Source organism: Adiantum capillus-veneris, chromosome 13 (genome assembly GCF_014529385.1).
Source record: "Adiantum capillus-veneris isolate H3 chromosome 13, ASM1452938v2, whole genome shotgun sequence".
Taxonomy (NCBI): domain Eukaryota; kingdom Viridiplantae; phylum Streptophyta; class Polypodiopsida; order Polypodiales; family Pteridaceae; genus Adiantum; species Adiantum capillus-veneris.
In genome coordinates this window covers 4,921,112-4,942,977 of record NC_140943.1, presented here as the reverse complement: position 1 = coordinate 4,942,977, position 21,866 = coordinate 4,921,112, and the positions used below count along the sequence as shown (strand labels likewise).

The 21,866-nt window shown below is 41.9% G+C and overlaps 1 protein-coding gene across 1 annotated transcript; it reads left to right on the top strand.

Annotated features, from left to right (window-relative positions):
* The first annotated feature begins 19,009 nt into the window (after positions 1–19,009).
* Positions 19,010–21,595, top strand: LOC147443543 (pentatricopeptide repeat-containing protein At2g33680-like). Its single transcript, XM_086526344.1, has one exon. It carries the CDS (start codon positions 19,142–19,144, stop codon positions 21,155–21,157), a length of 2,016 nt encoding a protein of 671 aa, XP_086382470.1. The 5' UTR covers positions 19,010–19,141; the 3' UTR covers positions 21,158–21,595.
* The last annotated feature ends 271 nt before the right edge of the window (positions 21,596–21,866 follow it).

Here is a 21,866-nt window from a genome sequence, read left to right as displayed (position 1 = left end):
CCTTGCATTAGGGAAGAAAGAGGAACCATTTACTCTACAAGATGGTTATCTTCTCTATGGCAATAGACTATGCGTTAATAACTCACTCTGTGAGAAAGTAATGTATGAATCTCATGCTCCTCCTTATGCAGGGCATAGAGGGATTCAGTCTACCCTAAAAGGGATTGAAACATATTTCTATGGGCCTACCATGAAAGCAAACATACAAGAGTATGTTTCTAAATGTGTGGTATGCCAAAAGACAAAGTTTGATAGAGGGAAGAAACTTGGATTGCTTCAACCTTTGCCAATCCCTAATTCACCATGGGAGAGCATGTCCATGGATTTTATCTTTGGATTGCCTAAGTCTATCCATGGGAATAGGGGAATATGGACGATAGTAGACAGTTTCAGTAAACAAGCTCATTTTATACATGTCAAAAAGACTATCAAAGCCCATCAAATGGAAACCCTCTTCATTTCACAAATCTTCAAGTACCATGGCTTGCCAATGTCCATAGTGTCGGATAGCGATCCTAGAATGACCAGTAACTTCTGGAAGGGTCTCTTTGAGAATTTAAGGACAAGGCTAAATTTCTCTTCGGCCTATCACCCCCAAACAGATGGCCAAAGTGAAATAGCTAACCTAACAATTCTTGATCTACTAAAAGCCTATGTAACAGAAGTAGATTAACGGTCCCAATGGGAGAAGTACTTACCCTTAGTGGAGTATGCCTACAATAACATTGTACATACTTCCACAGGAAAAGCACCTTTTGAGGTGATAGAGGGAAGATAAAAAAGTCCCTTGCTACTTAAGGTACACGGGAAGATCTTCGCTGCAGATGAGTATAACCGAGACCTACAAGAATCTTTCCAAAAGATTAAGGATTCTATCTCTATCTCACAGCAAAGGCAAAAGGCTGCTGCTGACAAGCACAGAAGAGCCCAAGCCTTTAAAGAAAATGATTGGGTCTTACTCAAATTTCCCAAGGCTCGATTAAGGCACATGACGGGCAGGAATCCTACGGGACACCAAAAGTACTTTGCTAAGTTAGCAAAAAGGTACGATGGTCCCTTCCAAATTCTTAGGCCAATCAATGAGATGGCCTATCAACTCAAGTTGCCCAACCATTGGCTCATACACAATGCTTTCATGTGATCCTACTAAAGCCTTACAAAGGAGAGCCACCTCAAGAACCAACTATTGAAGACCCACCGGAGATCGAGGACCAAGAAGAGGTGCTACAACCCGAGTCCATTCTCCAACATGAAGACAAGGTACTAAGAGGTGGTAAGAATATCCGAAGATATCTTATTAAGTTTAAGAATTATCCTTTTGAAGATGCTAGATGGATGCAAGGCATACAATTAAAGGATAACCTAAACCTTGTCAATGCTTACAATGCTTCCCTAGGGTAAGCAAATGTACAAATGTTTAAAACGAACAAAGTTTTTGTCTTATAAAAATGAACTAGTATGCATGCTTAGATCAAGTTTTCGGAGACGACGTCTCCCAAATACCAAGTAGAGCTTGTCACTCTACTATGGAAGATTGATAGTACTAATGTGCAGACATGCTTGCGATAGCTTAGGCTCTCAAGCACCAAATGGACTAGTCATCCATTCTGGAATGATGTCGTAGGGTAACATAGGGATCCTCTACCCGCTAGGAAAAGGACTAATGAATATGCTTTATCTTCTCTACCCCATAGTCGAGGACGACTATGATTTCAAGAGAGAGGTAATGTCATAATAATCAATATCTAATTCTCCTAAATGAGTTTCTCATGTTAAAATGATCATTTAATATGGGGAAGTGCCAGGGGAGAAAAAGGTAGAATATTGGTTAGGCCAACAGACCTGCCATAGTAGGGATCCAAAGGAGGGAAAATAGGGATCCAAAGGGGGGGCCATCTGCAAAAGAGCAATGTTCAACAATGGGCTTAAAAGACCCTAAGGTTCAGCCCATTAAGACGTCCAAAATGCTAAGGTTCCAAAATTCAAAGGTTGTGTCCAAAGGTCAAAGCTTAGGAAATTTGGATGCTTTGTGTGTGCGTGTACAAAAGTCTTCACAAGTCCCTACATAGGAGGGGGCGAGCCCAAGAAGTAGGGGATGAGAGAGAACATCCACACACACACACACAAGCTTCATTTGTACACAAGGGGCAACAGGGACACATGTCAGCTCCCTAGGCCAGAATCCCACAAGGTGTACTCAAATCCTATTGGATGGCCATGGAGGTGGGCCAATGAAAATTAGGCTAGAGTAAATCTAGTTTAATTAATTTAAAAACACTTAATAAAAGAACCAATAGGAATTAAGCTCTCTATAAGACTATTGGACAATCTCCCAAGGGGACCAATGAGCATTCAGCAGCCCAATGGCTTGCCTGATTCCTATTGTCCAGGAGGCAAAGGGGTCTAATGAGAGTCTAGTTGCATTTATTGATTACCTAAAGCTCTCACAAAAGGGGAAATGGGGACACATGTCAGAAGGCTATCACTTATGCTGCTTAATTTCCATTGGCTAGGCCTGGGGAGGTCCAATAGGGCTGTAGCATGAGCAAATAGCAAGGGGGGTCGACCAAGAGAGAGAGGGGACTGATTTTTTCAAGGCATTAACACACACATACTCACACAATCTCATGTCTGAAGAAAAGAATACTCTCTCTCCTTCTCAAGCTTTAATGGAAAGCTTACCACCTACTCCAAGCTTGTGATAAGGGAGGCCTACATCAACAACTCTTGGCTTTGTGATGCAAATCCAACCAGGAGCCAAGCTTCAATGCATGCTCATCTCCTCTACCATGCTAATTACTAAGCTAAGCTATGCTAATGTGAGTGATTATGTGAGGAGATGTACATCTTTCTTGTAAGAATGCTCCTTCTTCCTCTCAATCTACTCTCATACCCCGCTAGCTCTCACCATCTTCGAAGGTCTGTGAGGTCTTGGGTATGAGACTGTGAGGGAATTGATGTTGTGTTTGATAAGTGTTTTGCTTAGTGCATGAAGTTTCCATCTTCACTGCACTATCTAGTCTTGAAAGAACTCAAAGAATTGTATTGTAAAATGTCTCTCTTGATGGAAGAAACCATAATACAAAGCCTTTTGGAGGGGGGACCGGCTCCAAGAAAATCCGGTCCTCAATTGTTGTCAATTGCTTAATTTCTCTCTCTTTTGAAGTATTGTTCATGCTATCTAACTAGGTGTTATACTTTTTATTGCTCTCTCCGCCCAAGCACTCTTGTTATTCTCATTAGGAATATATTCTAATGAAATGCTCACTATGTTCATGTTATTTTCCGCTACACACAAGTTACTAGACCATTAAATGTTACAGTGTTGTTAGCTCACACTGTGTATTTCATTATCCAAAACTTAATAATAACTTGCAAAAATTGGCTTTTATACCTTAGCCAAGGTTTTTGGTGGTCAAAACTAATAATCTGGGAGATCTAACTAAAGACAGGTTTATACAATCTGGAAGCTTGTAGCCCCGGCTCATCAATTGCAATGTTTATCCGGAAAATAAGAGTTACAATATTCCCGATTCTTCAATATAATAAATGTTTTTACAATGAAAGCTCCAAAAAATGGTATCCGAGTTAGCTTGATGCTAACATGGGTCACTAGGTGGCCACCTCATACCTCCCAGGGCATTGCTGAGAGAACACATATCTCCATTAGTCCCAACATGCTTACTTAAACAACCAAAATACTTTCAAACATGGTATGTTTCTCCAACAGTCCTTGACTAAAAATATAGTATGATTTCCCATTCCATATCAACGAATTGCATAAAGCCTCTTGTCTTTAAGGTGCAAGAATAAGTGATTGCACTTTGTCAAGACCTTCCCTTTGCATTCGGTTAAAAGAGTTAGAGCTTCCTAGCCACAACCACAATGCGCATAATCTCGCGACCTATAGCTTATCAAGCACGTTTGTGCTTTCCAAATCACACAACATTTTCCATACTTATCAACCAAAGCATTCTGGAGAACAATGCATTTGGCTTATATATCAACCACACATTGTTAAGCATATAGTGCACTATAAATAAAAAGAACCCAATGCCTCTTTGCTACTTCCATATTGGGCATATCTCGCACTCTTCCTTAAGCACTTGTTGCTCTATTAAGTGCACCATAATTGGCATGCATATCAACGAGGCATTTCCCAACTCTACATTTGGCCTAGATATCTACCAAAGCATTTCTATCGATATCAATTATTGCCAACCAAGCATTGCAAAATCACCACATTAGGCGTATATCCCAACCACGGTAGGGTAGAGCACAACTCTATCCACATGCCAGTTCAACAACAATTGTCAACAATTTTTCTGAAAGCTGATAACACCTAGGAAATGATATCTTCTTTGAGTTTCCCCCTATGGATGCAGAGCATCACAACATCCACCTCCTTTGAACTTACACATCCTCAATCATGTGTCAACCATCTTGTTCATTGATTTGCATCATCAAAATCTTCATCAGACGCATCGTTTGATGCGTACATATCATCGTCATCCCTTGGTTGTTGATCCAAGATTTGATCCTCAAATTTGAACTCACCTTTCCATTTTCATAAGCATGTACAACCAAACCAAATTTTGACCATCTTGCGCATAGCAGAGTATTTGTTTTCCAAGCTATTGTCATAAAAAAGTACCCAATCACCATCTTTGATAGATAAGGCCATAGCATTTGCTTCTCATCAAATGTTTCTTTATTCTTCAACCTTGCCTCCTTGAGCTTTGCTTTGGCTTGTTCAATATCTTCTTGATGCCTCTCAAGCTGGAAAATACGTAAAGCAAGAACATCTTCTATGGACATACCTACTTCCAAGACATAATTGTCTCCTTTGTGGTCCAAGACATAACTGCCTCCTTTGTGGGAAAAATGGGTTTCTCTCCATGCATCAATTCAAATGGCATAAAACATATAACATAACTATGCATAGTGTGATCATCCCATAAAGCAAAAGGTAGCGGCTTAGGCCAATCACCAATATGTCCTCAGCATGCCTTCAACGCTAAAGCCTTAACAATAGGCAGATACCCTCTTTCACTTTTCGTAATTCCTTCTAGGTTATACGATGTAGTAAGATCCAATTTGATGCTCAAACAAGCAAAGAACTCACGATCTTCATCTGCATCCAGCTCTCCTCTATCAGCAATGATTTTACCAACACAACCATACTTGGAAATAACATTTTCAAGTAAAAATTCTCACATAAAACTTGTAGCTTTTGTACGCAAATCTCTCCCTTCAACTTGACTAGTGAGATCTCTAGCAAAAACAATAAACTTCATTTGCCAAACCCCCACTGGTATTGTAATCAAATCTACTACCCACTTGTAACGCATAGCTAGTGGATAAGTAGGATGTAATCCATCTCGATGCCGTACATTAGAGTATTGGTGGCATAATAAAAAATTCTCCACAAACTGAGCAACGTCTTTGTACATTCCTTTCCACCAATAGTGGTCCTTGATTTTGACAAAATTTGCCCATATCCCTCTATGTCCGGCCCATAAGCTTCAATGAAACTCTTTAATCACCTATTGTTGAGTTGCTTTATAACAAACAACCCGTTGTGGTACCCTTGTTGAACTCTTTGGTTGCTTTCACAAATGACTACCTCTTAAAAATTAGTTATAAGCATTTTTCCTAATCCTCTTGTACTCGTGATCACTCCATCCCTCTTGCCTGGTAATAGTGCTAAGGTATCGGCCTATCAAAAGCCATTATCCATCGTAAATCTCTTCAAAAAAGACTTCAAAATCATAAACAAGAGTACCACAGCTTGCATGTAAATGAGAAGAGGTGTATAACTTTAAGCCCACATCATCACTGGTGGTAAGCATCTCCTCTTCATCTTCATATCTAGACCTTGACAATATATCTACAACAGGGTTATCTCTACCTCCAGTATGAAAAAACTTAGAGTTAAGGGACTTAATAAAGGCTATCCATCACAACATTTCAATGTCCGGAGAAGAATACTTTGCAATCATCCCTAATCAATGGTAAACAATTTATCTCTACCACAACCGAGGCACCTATGGAATATTCTTTGTCAGATCTCAGGGCATTAGCAACACCCCAAAGTTCTCTCTTAACCTGTGGGTAACCTCTTTGATGAGCATCAAGCACTTTTTCCCTAAATTGGGCGGCATACCTGTGACCATCTTCATCGTCTTGACCTACAACCCACCCAATACTGTACATTAGAATTCTTCTCAAGGTAGGAGCCTCAAGAAGCATCGTCTTCAACTTTTTGATGGCCTTCGTACAAACTTATTCCCATACAAACCTTTTACCCTTCCTTAAAAATTGATAAGCACCACTGCAACATGAGCTAAGTATGGCAACCAAATAAGATAAAATACACATTCATCCAAAAACTTTCGAACCTCAGTGATTGATGTGCACGTCTCTTTTATAGCTTCAACTAGGACTCGGTTGTACTCCATCCGGACCACACATATGCCCCACAATCAAAACCTCTTTAGCACCAAAAACTGGATTTTGCCCTAAAATTGTCAAGTTAACGTTTTCACGCCTGGATAAAATGGCATCACAATCAGCAATATGATGGGCAACAAACCATTTCATCACCCCCTCTGGTCTTTTACGTCATCTTTAAAACCTTCTTCACATCCTTTGATTGGAAAATCCTCAACGAAAGACATAGTAGCATGAGGAATAAAATCCCTGAACACCTTATTCATGACATTCATCATATGAGCTACAAAGCTAGTAGCACCTTATGGTACAATGCACATCCTTACCAAACCAAGAGGTTTACACATTGTAGTAAGATCCTTGCTCTACAAAGAAAGCTGAAATCGATCATATCTTGAGTAAAGATAACCAATAGAATAGATAAATCCACCTACAAAGGCTTCAAAAAAATCATCCACAATTGGATTTGTGCCTACATTGCAGATTGTTACCTTATTGACCAACTACATGTCTTGAGTGAACCTTAGGGTACCATTCTTCTTCAAAACATTGAACCACTGATTGGAGTACGGTGTGCATAATGGTTCCAAAATACCCATCCGTATCTCCTCATTGAGAAAATCAATGAGTTTTGATAAGCGAGCTTTGGGTACTAGGATAGGACATAAACTCCATGTCATGTGAGAGACAATAAATATAACCTCAGAAGAAACAAAATTTAAATCTAAACACCCAATCTCACCTGGCTCAAAAGCAAAGTCTTTACAATGATTCCCAAGCATCTCTCAAAAGCATTTGATCTCCTCCTCAGTAAGGAAATCCTCCTCCCCAATCTTCAGCTGCTCCAATATCTCTTCAATGAATTTATGCTCATCAATGTTCTCTGGATCTCTCAACATAGCTGCTGAGAAGCTTTCTCTATCACTCCCTCACTTCCTTTTGGCAAAGATGTATCCACTAGCCTCACCTTCTATGCAACATAATTATATTTTGTCTCTACCTAGACTTCAATTGCTTCACCCAAATCCTCCTTTTTATGTGTAAGTGCCTCATATATATCTAGTTCTTCATACATGTCCATTGAATACACTTTAACAATGTCAGTTGTAACCTGTATTGTTTGATCTCCTCCAGCTCTGACATAATATCCACATAAAAAACCTCTTCAAAGATTCCTAAAATAACATCATCTGGTTCAAGCATATTGCATCCCTACAATTCACTTTGAATACTTGAAACAAATTTCTTTTTCCATTTAGGTAGCTTATTAAACTTCCTGTATGAAACTGCACCCTCAAATGTTAATCCCAAAACCTCCGAAGAGAAAGTCTCTCTTTGTGAAAACTTCCCCTCCTCTATACCACCATAGTCCCGCTCTATAGTGGCATCCCGAGAAAATCTTATGAAAACCTGTGTTCTTTGAAATCTTTGTGCATCTTTGGCAATGGATGATCAGGTAGGCTATCTTTGTTTCTGGCATGATCAACACACAGTCAAAAACTGACAACCCTTTTACTATTGCTGCTATAAATCCTTGCATAGGCTGAGCTGTCATCTAATACCTTTGTTTCCATGTGACAACCATAATGTATGGTTGTCCCAATATGAGTGGATATGAGGAATGCTCCAGTATAAAAAAGTTTTGTGCATCACAAACATCCCCAATAGTTACCTTAGCATTTGCACATGCACCATAAAGATTGTCTAGAAGCATGTTGGAAATCTCAAATCCGCCAACCATGGTCCAAATCAACATGCCACTTCCCTTTCTGATGCAAGCTCTTTGCCATAAGATTGATTTTTGACCCATGCACTACAAGAGGTTGTGTGCTCTTGTGACGATGTTAGCGACGAAAATACACTGGGTTTTTATAACCCCCGGCGTCGCTAATAGCGTCGCTATAACCATCGCTATAGGCGTCGCTATATAGCGACGCGTATAGTGACGCTCATAGCGACGTTTACACAAAAGTCTATAGCGATGCTCATAGCGACGCTACACAGCCATAAATAGCAACGGTTATAGAGACGCCCGAGAGAAATTTTTTTTGGTGACAGGGCATTGAATGCCTTGCCACCCATCAACCATATTGTACTTGATTCACTTTTTAAAAAAAGTGCAAGGGTAGATAATAGACCCAAAATAGTCACCCACAAGACGCATTGTTTGCAAAATTGACAATTGTACACATCATAGGCAAAATGAATTGATTGGCAAATGTAATAATGACAATTGTACAACATCATAGGCATAAAGAATTGATTGGCAACATAAACTGCGGTGACAAATGTAATAATATACATGGTTCAAAAAGACGTATAAAATCCGTCTCATGATACATAAGCTATGAGAGAAACCCTAAACTAATGCTATCTAGCTACGGCTAAACTGACGTCGTCTAGTCAGACATCTCATCGCGTCCAAGCGGCGTATCTGTCGGATTCTGCAAAAAAAGACAATAAGACAGCTTTCAGTAAGTATAAACATATAACGACATTTATAAAACAATACAAAAAATAGAAAAGAGTAAACCCTAATACTAACCATGCCGCCGCGAGAACTGAGAATGTCCATTAGGGCGTTTAAGCCCTTCCTGCCTGCGTACTCGCGCTCGTATGGTGTGGGATCACGTCCTGTCATCGACCACTGTCAAAACATACAAAGAATTCATTATGTTAGAATTAAAAAACTCATAAACCCTAAACTATCGAACATAAAGAGCAATGCGAAAACACTTACAAAATCGGCCTCAAATGATTCCCATCCACCGCTCCCCAAGTGGTGCGAGCTCCCTGCCTCTACTCGCGCTCTGGCTGCATCCTTTTGTTGCTTCCACTTGTCAGGATTCTCGCACGCTTCTTTCTTCGCATTCTTCCAATCTTCTTTGGCCAGCCAATCTGGCCTGTTCCACCCATGCTTGATTGCTTTTTGCACTTCGGAACGCTTGTGTTTGCAGTATTCGCGCATTCGAATCTTCATCAGGTCTTCATTGAAGCGCTGATCCCGTGTTGGAACGGGAAACTCATCATGAAGTATGCTGATGACTCTGTTTTTTAAATCACTTGGTACTTCACTCCATTTGTTTAGTATGTAGTGTCTAAACAGCTGAGAGCAAAGACCACGCATGCGCGAGATCACCTTCTTGCCATCATCATCCATGATGATGTCGCCGCTGAAGTCGACGGAGTAAGGCAAGCCCTCTGGCCGGTGACGCGTGAACCTGGGTGTCCCGGCAGGGGTCTCTAGCGGCGTGTCAATGGGGGTACGGACGTCAGGTGTCTCCACCGGCGTCTGGGCCCCGAAGCGAGGAGTGTTGAGTGGGGTGGCTTCTGGCGGAGTAGGTAGAGGTGTGTAGCTGCTAGGAACAGTCAGCCGCGCAAAACCTGGCGTAGATGGCGATGTTGTGGCTGGTGTGGGGGTGGGCAAAGAAGGGGAGGGTAAAGAGCCTCGTCGAACACGAGGCGGTGTGGAGGCATCGGCGGCGGAATCCCCACAACAACCGCCACCGCCACCACTAGAGCGCCGGTGTCTAGACGAGTGTGAAGCTCGTCTCGTCGACGCCGAAGCTTCGGAGCGCGCCGAATGCTCCGAAAGAGAGGGAGATGCGGATGGAGTAGGAACGCGCGATGATGCGCCAGAGCGATGACGCTCCACGTACCACTGTCTCTGCTGCGGTGACAAAGAAGAAAGAAACTCCTCATCATCCATACCTGCATTAAACACACGAATATTTAAACTTAATATTGAATGAATAGAGTAGACAATGACGCAAAGACCATTAAATACAATGACGTAATGACGCATATAAATACAATGACGCAATGAATTGAGTGATAGAAGAGGCAAGTCAAAAACTCAGAATTTTCAATCAAAAGATGTGAGCGCGAGTAGAAAAGAGCGTTATACACCATGGAAGGTACTTAGAGAGCCAGAGCTTTTACAACACGGAGCAAAATTGTTCAAATACAATATTTGTGGCTTTAAGAGATCTCTCTCTCATCCTCGCATAACTCAGCATAACTTCCTATATCTATATAGAGCTCTCCGTTTAAACACATATCCTCTGTTTCATTTTGTAGCTCCTCTGCATGCACCCCATATAGAGTAGTAGCATCTTGATGCTCGTCTGGCACCACCGCAGCGGCTTCTGATTGAGCATCTTCTCTGATCTCCTCCATTGATGCCGTTGTGATTGGCACATGGTAGCCTTCATACGTCCTTGCACTACGAGGGGCTACCTCTATGACGTACCACCAGTTTGATGTAGACTTTGTAGGATGAAATATTACCTGCCAGAGCCACATAACTTACATGAGAGCTTTCAAGCACATAACTTGTAAAAGGGGGATGTTAACTATTTACATACTTACTTGTTCACAATGCTCGGGTAGTACGAAAGTGTCTCTTAGGTCAGTCCATTTCTTAGTAGAATCCACCTCAAGAAAACCAGACTCTCCTCTACGCACAGTAGCGTTGCGACCCTCCATGATTATCTTGAACCATTGCACGTCGAACAAGTCGACAAAAAATCCTCTGTAATCGATCCTCAAAATCTCTTGCAGCGTGCCGAAGTAAGTGAGTTCCGCCACCACAGGATCTGCATCAGAGGAACGTCGTCGACTAGACTGTTCAAATTTTGCCATGATTCCACAATCTTGAGTAAAACGCTTTTTGTCGATTCGTTCCACCCTAAAATGTCGACCTTTACACCATGCTGCTGTGTATGACTTATACTACAACGAACAAAGATTATGAGTGGCCGTTCAAACGTTTAGAAATAAAGTCACTAGCTAGTCGTACATTGCAAACTTACCTTGGTCGCGCAACCCCGAGAGTACTCCCACTCTTCCTCAGTCACTTCGTCACCGCATTGTTGTGCGCTTTTCAATTGGTTGTGCAACCATCTTAAGCTCATGAATGTTGGTAGGCTCTCCAGAACCGTCGGATAGTGCATCGGTGGTCGTCTTCCCCGTCTCCACTCGATTCGTGCCCTTTGTCGCTCTTGCTTTGCATCCTCATATTGTGAAATCCACTTTTGCATCACTGGATTGTGAAGCATGCAAAATCGGTTGATTTTAGCCTCTAGATCTTCCGTCATCTTCTTCTCAACACCGAGATTGCACATGACAATCCCAGATATGCGCTCATCATCTATGGTTCGCCATAGCGTGTCCCGGGCTTTATCAAATCCGTCTAGCCACTCTCCAATGTACACTAGGGACTCTGATACCAACCAACCTTCTGCCATGCTACCCTCCGGACGTGCCTTTTGACGCACATATCCCTTAAGCGTTTTCATGAAACGTTCTAAGAAGAACATCCATCTGGAATGAACTGTGCCAGCTATTTCCACCTCATCAACTATGTGAACAAGAAGATGCACCTGAATGGTTAGCATGGTAGTAGGAAAATGTTTCTCAAACATGCACACAAGCTCCGCAGCATTTAGTTTGGCGAATGGTATGGAGTCTACGTTGATCTCCTTTTGTGAGATCCATTGCACCAGCTTTGCAAGTTTGTAGATTGTGTTACGGATGTCGAGAGACAAACATCCCTCAATGGCAACCGGTAAAATAAACTGTAAAGTATGTGCAGCAATGATATTAAAGTCCACATTTTATGCAATGATATTAAAGTCCACTATGAACGTACCTGACACATTTTATGCCAATCGTGTGACTTCAAACCGGTAAGCTTTCCTTCTTTAGTAAAACACGTTCGGAGCGAGTGCATTACGCCAGTGGGGGTCCGCAAAGATCGAATGGTCTCTTTTACTTTGCGTTCTTGGGCTCCTGTGAAAATCCATGGTGCTTTAGGGAGTTTTATCGATCCATCAGACGCTGTTTGCGGCCAATATTGCTCCATACGATCCACATTTCTAAGGTCAACTCTGGCTCCCAAAGTATCTTTCTTGCCGGTCAGATGGTCCCATAGTAGATTACCCACATTCTTGAATATGTGCATTGGATCGAGCAAGTGATTGATCATGAGTCGGGGCCAGTATGGTAACTCGTACCATAGAGATAGTCTCTTCATCCCTGGAGGCAATCCGTCATCGCACATCTCCTTCTGCTCTAACCATGCTTGTGCAGACATCCTTGGTGGCTCTCTTCCCAAAAAGCCATCGCGTAACACATGATTCTCTGGAAGATACGCTTGATGACCTTCGTAGATTTGCTTCTTCAGTGAGGGCGCCCTACGTGCATTCAGTCTAGGTCCACATGTGACACATGCTCTGTATCCGCTTGTTTGAAGCCCTGCATGTATACACATGATAATAGATCAACTATGGGAAAAAACAAGATTTACAGTGTCTGAGTGAGGAGTGTCAATAGATCACCTGAGCATTCTGTTAGCCCGGGATAGTCATGCATGGTCCACATTAGAATGCCTCTGATCAAAGCATTCCGTCGTCCTGTGTGTCGGCTCATATCCACCACCTCTATGCCAATCCACAATTGTTGTAGCTCTTCCAATAGTGGACGAAGATACACATCCATATTCTCCACTTTATATCGCCCTGGCACAATCAAGCTTAGCCATAGGTGCCCCTTCTTCGTAGTCAACCACGGGGGAATGTTGTAGTTGACGATGACAACGGGCCATACACTGTAAGATGTTGATCTTTGACCAAATGGATTTACGCCATCCATAGCCAGGCCTAAGCGCAAATTTCGAGCTTCCCTGGCAAAATCCGACCATGTTCCATCTATATGTTTCCAGGCTGCGCAATCTGCAGGAATTCGTAGCACACCATCCGAAGATTTATTCTCCTCATGCCATGATGCTAGGGCGGCCATGGACTTACATTCGAAGAAATGCTTGATGCGAGGAAGCAAGGAAAATGTCGCAAAACCTTTTGTGGAATTTTTGTCCCGTGGAGATCTACTCGATATCTTTCGGAATCACATTTCGGACACTTCTCCATGTCTATGTATTCCCCTCTGAAAAGAATGCAGTCATTAGGACAAGCGTGGATAGAATTGTAATCCATCCCCAAGTTTCGCAAAATCTTTCTTGCTTCATCTCGGGAATCTGGCATCACATTGTCAGCTGGTAGTATGTGCTCTTTAAGCAATCTACACAACATAAAAATACGATACAGTCGTGTAAAAATCTATCAGATCATTATACATTTAGAGTTTTATTAAAGTAAACTAATTGTAATAGATCACCTGAAAAGCGCTGTGACGCTAGTGTCACTCCATCCAAACTTTGCCTGCATGTTGAGAAGAACCAGGAGTGCTTTCAATCTAGACATACGTGCTCCATTATACAATGGCGTATCGGCTTCACTTTTCATATCATCATAGATAAGCCTTTCTGAATCCATGATCGTCTCGATCACTTCATCAATCTCGGGCTCAAACATTGCCTCGTTGGGAATGTGCTCTGCATGATCATCCCCCGAGCTGTCAGAGGCTACATCTTGTGGCCTCACATATGCTGCTTGACCAAAGCGCCTGCGAACACGTCTATTGGGTTGCAAGATTGCTGCTTGTTGGCCAACGTCAGAGTCCGACGAGTTATAATTGGCAACAACTCGATCTATAATAGATGGATCGAACTCGCCAAATTCGCGAACGTGCTGCAAAGAAACACGTCTTGTCCGTCGCACAGCATGCTTGCATTGATTACAAGGACATAAGACCCTCGTTGAGAGATAGGTGTTTCGGTTGGACGGTCCCACATCCTCGTCACTACTCATAATGAGGATAAAAATCTTATAACCTGGACAACAAATTTAATATTCTATTGTCACTCTTCGTCTTATCTCTCTCTCTCTCTCTCTCTCTCTCTCTCTCTCTCTCTCTATCTCACATTCTCTAGTCATGTCCAATCCCCGCACACCTCGGTCTAGAGGTGCACGGAGATCAGAACCACCGGGTTATAATCTCGTCTTTATTGGTCAATACCTATATTTGTGGGTACAAGAAATCTACAGACCCACATCTACATGATACTGCATGTAGTGGACAAAACCCCTTTGCCTCTTCTCTAGCTGTAGCACTTCACAGCATCTTAACATCTTTTCACAGTAGATCTTTTCACTGTTCGTCTAACTCTAAACCCTAAACCGTAAGTAATTCTTGCGTGGACTCGATCTAACGTAAATAAGCGTAAATCTAAATAAACGTAAATCTAACTAAAAATAAACCTAAATCTAATTTAACGTAAGTCTACATCTAACCTAATCTTTAACGTCTTTTGGGATAGTTTCTTACGACATTAAAACTCTCTTCTTCTTGTGTGTGTGTGTGTGTGTGTGTGTGTGTGTGTGTGTGTGTGGGTAAACCTAAATAAACCTAAGTCTAATCTAATATAACATAAATCTAAATCTAACGTAAATTATGTTATATTAAAAACAAAGAACTAAACTAACAGGGATTATAAGAACCTTAAAACTTATTTTTCACATAACTCGGCAAGAGTTGGCATTCTCATCACTAAAGATGTGAGAGTTAACTTCCGGCGGTGACGCTACCTCATCTCCATCCACATCTGACGACAGCAATTGGCCCTTTGGACCGTTCTTGCTCTTGTTACTAACTTTGAAGTTGCTGTTGAATGACTAGAGGTTGTCTAGATGGTCATTGTCGGGGATGTAGTGACTCTTGCCGCCCTGAAGATCCACCTTCTTCCCTATCTTCTGAAGACATTTCACCAGTACTTTTGGATCGACGGAGCCCACCATGAGTGAAGGCAGTAATACCCTATATTCCATTGAGGGCTTTCTTCACCCACTTCATGCAGGCATCGCAGTCTATGGAGACCTAAATCTAATCTAATATAACGTAAATCTAAATCTAGCGTAAGTAAACGTAAATCTAACTAAAAATAAACCTAAATCTAATCTAATTTAACTTAAATAAACCTAAATCTAATTTAACGTAAGTCTACATCTAACCTAATCTTTAACGTCTTTTAGGATAGTTTCTTACGACGTTATAACTCTCTTCTTCTTGTGTGTGTGCGCGTGTGTGGATGTGTGTGCCAATAAAAAGAGATAAATGGTATAACCTTTCTATCACCCATGCCAAGTATGATAGATTGGTTATGCCATTTCCCTCTTGAATAATAGGTCTTGAGTTCAACTCCTTGTCGGCTAGATCTTTAGGTCTTTTAATTTTAATTAGTTTCCTACGACGTTAAATTAGTTTCTCTCTCTTTCTCTCTCAATGTGTGTGCGTTTTTTTGTTTATGCATGTTTTCTCTCTCTTTTCCTCTCTCAATGTGTGCATTTTTTGTTTATGCATGTTCTCTCTCTCTTTTCCTCTCTCAATGTGTGCGTTTTTTGTTTATGCATGTTCTCTCTCTCTTTTCCTCTCTCAATGTGTGTGTGCATTCTTTGTTTATGTATGTGTGTGTGCGTTTTTGTTTATATTTGTACTCTCTCTCTCTCTCTCAAAAACACTATGTGTGTGTGTGTGTGTGTGTGTGTGAGAGAGAGAGAGAGAGAGAGAGAGAGAGAGAGAGGGAGGGAGAGAGAAAGAGGGGAAGGGAACATGAGAGTGAGGAGAGGGAAGGAGCATACCTAGCTCTCCTTCCTCTCCTCGTGTGTGTGTGTGTGTGTGTGGTGAAGAGAGAGAGAGAGAGAGAGAGAGAGAGAGAGAGAGAGAGCGTTACCTGCTCTTGCTTGAGGGCGCCGAAAAACTCAGATCTGAGATCTGAGTTTTTGGGCGCTCTCTGTTATTTTTTTAGCCCAGCCGGCGTCGCTATGAGCGTCGCAAATTTACTTGTAAATTTGCGACGCTCATAGCGACGCCGGGATTTTTTTTTTTAAGCGTCGCTGTGTGAGCGTCGCTAATATGAATAGCCTCTTGTAGTGATGGTCCACAAGTGCTAACGATCGACTCTTGAATGTCGCCAAGCTTCACAATAGTTTTTGTCATTTCCCTAGACCAATGAGTCCTAGAAAAGTGAATCCTAGGCACAATTTACTCCTCTCCGTCTTCATTAAAATTGTAATGTGAATGGCCTATAAACTTTGAGAGTAGCAGAATTAGGAAATTAGAGAAAGCACTTTTGAGAGAATACTTAGAGGGTGAACTTATTGATGGTAGCAACATAAACATAGTACTCAGTTAACTTGGCATGAACAATACTTTTGCAAGAGAGAGAGTTTAGAGAACATGGCAGTAGTTGAGGACCGGATTTATGTGGAGCAGGTCCCCCCTCCAATAGGCATTGGTATTATAGGTTCTCCCATCAAGAGAGACTTGGTACAATACAATCTTTGTGTTCCTTGTGACCTAGGTGATGCAATGAAGATGGAAAGATTCATGCATCACGAGCATAACATAAACTTTGCAAAAATCATTAACTATCCCAAGCCTCAGTCCCAAGGCCTCAAACACCTTCGAAGGTGGAGAGAGCTAGCGGGGAATGAGGATAGAGAAGAGGAAGAAGAAAATGACTGGTGCATTAGTCAAGCCAAAAGGCATGACTATATATTCATAAAGGCCAAACGTTGTACGAAACACGATCTTTAGGATATCTTCATCCACTATCCTTATTTGATGATAGCCACTTTTAAGGTCAATCTTAGTGAAGTAGGTAGAGCCTTGTAGCTTATCAAACAGATCTTCTACCCGAGACATGAGAATTTTGTTTTTGATAGTGATAGGGTTTAGTGCTCGATAGTCCACACACATACGGTATGTACCATCTTTCTTTTGCACTAAAAGGACTAGAGAACAAAAGGAAGAGGAGCTGGGCCTCACCATCCCTTTGTCTACCAATTCTTGTACTTGCCTCATGTTCTCCACTTGTTGAGCTTGGGAAACTTGGTAAGGAGGCATGCTAGGCGGTGAGCTTCCTGGTAGGAGCTCAATTCGATGGTCATCATCCCCTCATTTTGGAGGTAAGTCCATAGGGATATCATTGATGAACACATATTGGAATACTTTTAGAAATTAGACAAGTCTAACTCTTCTTGATTCCTACCATTTACATTTGATGAAACAAGAGGACCTTTTAGGGACTCTTTGACAAAAATCATGTACGCAAAAACTCAGCTCTTCATTGATTTATCAAAAGCAAGAGGATTTACAAGTGGGATAGTACGACCAAAATCACTAGCATCTATATACATGTTCTTTCCCGTGTAGGTGAAGTAGATTCTCCTTTCAAGGAACTTCATGTTGGCAGCCATGCGGTTGAACCATGGTGCTCTTAGGATATCATCCTCATGTTGGAGAGGAGAGATGAAAAAGTCTTCTTTATCGACATAGCTTTGGACATGAAGCCTCAACTTCCCAATCAAGGGAGTAACGGAGGCTTGGTGTCCCTTGAAAGCAGTATTGGCAGTTACAATATCTCCCATCTTGAAAGTTTGAATGCCCAACTTGGTGGCCAACTCCGTTGATATGAAGTTGTGAGTAGAGCCAGGGTCAAACAAGATGAAGGTATTATGCTCCCTTACCTCAAGCATAGGAGAGAGGTGATCCTTTGCTATGAGCATCCTCTTTTGGAGCTTCTATGGTGGACCCACTTTATGGTTTTCTGCGAGGTCTTCGTGTTGTATACGAAACATTTTGATTGCAATGTACCAGGAATAACACACTAATGGTAAAAGCAACCTCTCTCTCACTCTCTCTCCCCACTAAGCAATAAATATGTTAAACAAAACTAGAAGTATTAATTTAGCTTCTCTCTCTTTCTCTCTCCTTCACTCTCTCCTAAGCAATAAATATGTTAGACACAGCTAGAAGTATTAATCTACCTAGTATTGTCATCTTTGTATGTGCTCGTGTGCACTCTTTTAGAAGTTCTCTTTCCTAACACTTTTGGCTTGATTTCAATTCAACACAAATGCAGCTAGGGTGAAGGGGCCAATAAAAAACCACCCCCCTCTAATGGGACCTTGGACCCCCCAAGTTTAAAATTGTAAAGGTCCAATATTGGGACACAAGTGGCCTTGTGGCGAGGTGGTTAGCTCAGCTTAACTTTAAATCATAGCTGTTGGATCTAGTTTCAAGCCTTGCTTGCTGCCATGTCTCATAATACCCCCTTGGTGTGGCTTTTAACTCACGTCCATTTTTGTACACATAAAATCTTCGACGTTATTGCGCGTCGTCGTTGAAGCACCGTTTGTGGGTGAAATTTTTACTGTAGGTAGGCATTGATGAGCTCTTCCAATTGCACCCATCCAACCTGAAAAGTATGCTGGCAACAATTTGCAATGCCCCTTAGGTGGCCTTAAGTTGGAGGTTTTACCCTAACGAATTTTTAACTTGAGAGTCGAGACGTTCTGTACGATGAGCTGCTTATTTCTGGAGGACGATGAGCTTCTCCTCAAGCGCAGAAAGAACAAGCATTCCTAGGATGATGGGACGTATTCCATGCGACGCATATGTTCATGCTTTCTCCTGTGACAGCTGATGGGAGAACACCCTCGTCTTGTTGCCCTCATGGACGAGTCCTCACCACCATAGAAGTGGCAGCGTGGAGGTCGATGCATCTGACCCTCATGGAATCTTTTCTCAGTTTTCCCCGCTACAGCGAGAACCATGGAATACAACCTCAGCATTTGCCTCACACCTCATCCGCCACTCAATGTGAGACAAGCACCTCTGCATACATAATTCATGGTCCAACATGTAGCCAGTTGTTGAAGAAAAGAGTTTCACTCACAGAATTAATCACAGACCGCATAAAGATTCGGAAAGGTGGGTTTTCCTGATAATGACAGCGACTCCTACATTCTATCGAAAACTGACACTGGTCTCTTTGCTCAAAGATTGCACCAAGCAAAAGGATTTGCTCAAAGGGTGCATTGTACATGCTGATTGTATCAAGAGAGGCTTGATTCAGACAAACATATTCTTAGGCAGTGCCATTATCAATTTGTATTCAAAGTGTGGTGCTCTTGCAAAGGGACAAGAAGTATTTGACGAGCTCCATGCTCGAAATGTTGTCGCATGGAACACACTCATCACAGGATATGCCCAACATGGGCATGGTAGAAATGTGTTGCTCTGTGCTGAAAAAATGAAACAAGATGGTCTTGCTCCTAATGCTGTGACCTTTCTTTCTGTTTTAAAAGCTTGTAGCAACCTTAAAGCTGTTCAACTAGGGATTGATATACATGCTGAGATTATGAGACAGGGTTTGCTAGGTAAAGAAAATGCCCTTGGCAATGCATTGGTAGATATGTACGCCAAATGTGGTGTTCTTAAAAAGGCACAAGAAGTTTTTGATGAACTTCCAAGGCGAAATGTAATCACCTGGAATGCTCTTATAGGAGGCTATGCCCAGCATGGACATGGCGAGAGAGCATTCGATACCTTCAAGGAGATGCAGGAAAAAGGCCTTTTTCCTACCATAGTGAGCTTCCTTGCAGCTTTAAAGGCTTGTGGAAACATAGGATCAACTAAGAAGGGCATTGATATACATGCTGACATCTTGAGACGGGGGCTATCAGAGAAGGACAGTATGCTTGGCAATGCAATTGTTGATATGTATGCGAAATGTGGTGCACTTTCAAAGTCACAGGAAGTATTTGAGAAGCTTCCTAAAAGGAATGTAATTTCTTGGAATGCCTTGTTGACAGGATATTGTCAATATGGGCATAGTAAGGAAGCTCTGACTCGCTTTGAGCAGATGCAACGGGATGGCCTGGCTCCTGATGCAAAGACCTTTGCTTGCATCTTGCAGGCCTGTGGCAATGTGGCAGATGTTGACAAGGGCAAGAAAGTGCACGATGAGATCTCAAGACTGGGATTGCTTGAGGAAGATGATGTTCTTCGCACTGCATTAGTTGACATGTATATCAAATGCGGCAGACTTGCCAAAGCACAAGAGCTCTTTGACGAATTTGGTGTCAATGATGTCATTTCTTGGACCACATTGATCTCAGGGTACTGCCAGCATGGATATGGTGAGGAAGCACTCAGTTGTCTTGATAAAATGAAGCGTAGGGGTCTTTCGCCTGATAGTGTAACCTTTCCTTGTATCTTGAAAGCTTGCAGCACACTCGGAGCCGCTGAGCAGGGTGAGGTTATTCATGCAGAATTTATTTCAGCGGGGTTGTCTGGAAAAATTAGTGAGCATGGAAGTGTATGGACTGCATTGGTGGACATGTATGTGAAATGCGGTGTCCTTGGAAAGGCACAAGCAGTGTTTGACAAGCTTCCTAGCAGGGATGTAGTTGCTTGGACGGCTCTGATGGCAGGGTATGCTCGAGCTGGAGGACATAGCTCTGTGTTTGAATTGTTCAACGAAATGTTAAAAGATGGTGTAGAACCAAATCCAATCACGTACGTTATTGTGCTTAAGGCTTGTAGTCATTTAGGCTTAGTGAATGAAGGTTGGATGTATTTCAGTTCAATGCGCACAACGCATGGCATCTGTCCCATTCCGCAGCATTACATCTGCATGGTCGATCTTTTTGGCCATGCAGGTTACTTCGAGAAGGCAATGGGAGTAATTAAGGGGATGCCTGCTTCCAATGATTTTTGTGTATGGTTTGCTATGTTGGGTGCTTGTGAAAAATGGGGAAACGAGACCATGGCAAGTTTGGCTTTTGAGTATGTAGTGAAAATAGATGAAAAGTTTTATGAGGCTTATGCATATATGGCTAGTATATATACAGCATCTGGCATGCAAAGGGAGACAGAAATAATTGGACCTATCAGATTGGAGAATGCAAATGAGAAAAAGCAGAACAATGTGTGCAGACAGGTTTTTGCAAAAGTATAATGCAATGCGGTTATATCTTCTGAATGAATTGTCGATGCATAATCTTGCAGCTGAAACTGCATGTGGCATTGGTATAGGTTTTGATGGATTTTGAAGCCTTGAATGTGAGCTCACTTGCCATCCATCGTCTCTAACCTACTTCAAGGGTGGTTGTGCGCGGTTGAAAGGGAGGCTCAGAGTCTTAATGCCTCCCATACTCCCATCATTTGCTTCTACCTTCAGTAGGGAAAGACCATTGACCTACTTTGCCTTGCAAATATGTTGGGTGTATGAGTATTTTACTTTTACCACACCTTCTGTAGTGGACCATTTAACCATGTACAATTTTGTATAGTATTGGGCAGCTAACTCTTGCCTCAAAAGTACATTATAAACAATAGTCATCTGTATAGAACTACACTACGTTAATAGTGGCAAAAATGTTCAAAGTTGAGATGATTCTTCTTGTCATCACTTTTAGTCATCTGATTGTTGACAAGTTTTGATCATGAATTTGTGTTTTGTCCTTAAAAACTGCAGAGAAAATATATAAGGAATGTGTCTTTTGCCGACACATGTTACTTTCCTGTTCTTGGCTTTATTTCTAAAATGTTACGAGTGCAAATGTTCTTTAAATTGTTAAACCCCCCCCCCCCCCCCCCCCCCCCCCCCCCCCCCCCCGGGGAGAGAGAGAGAGAGAGAGAGAGTTAATTCAGTGTCTCTCTCTCTC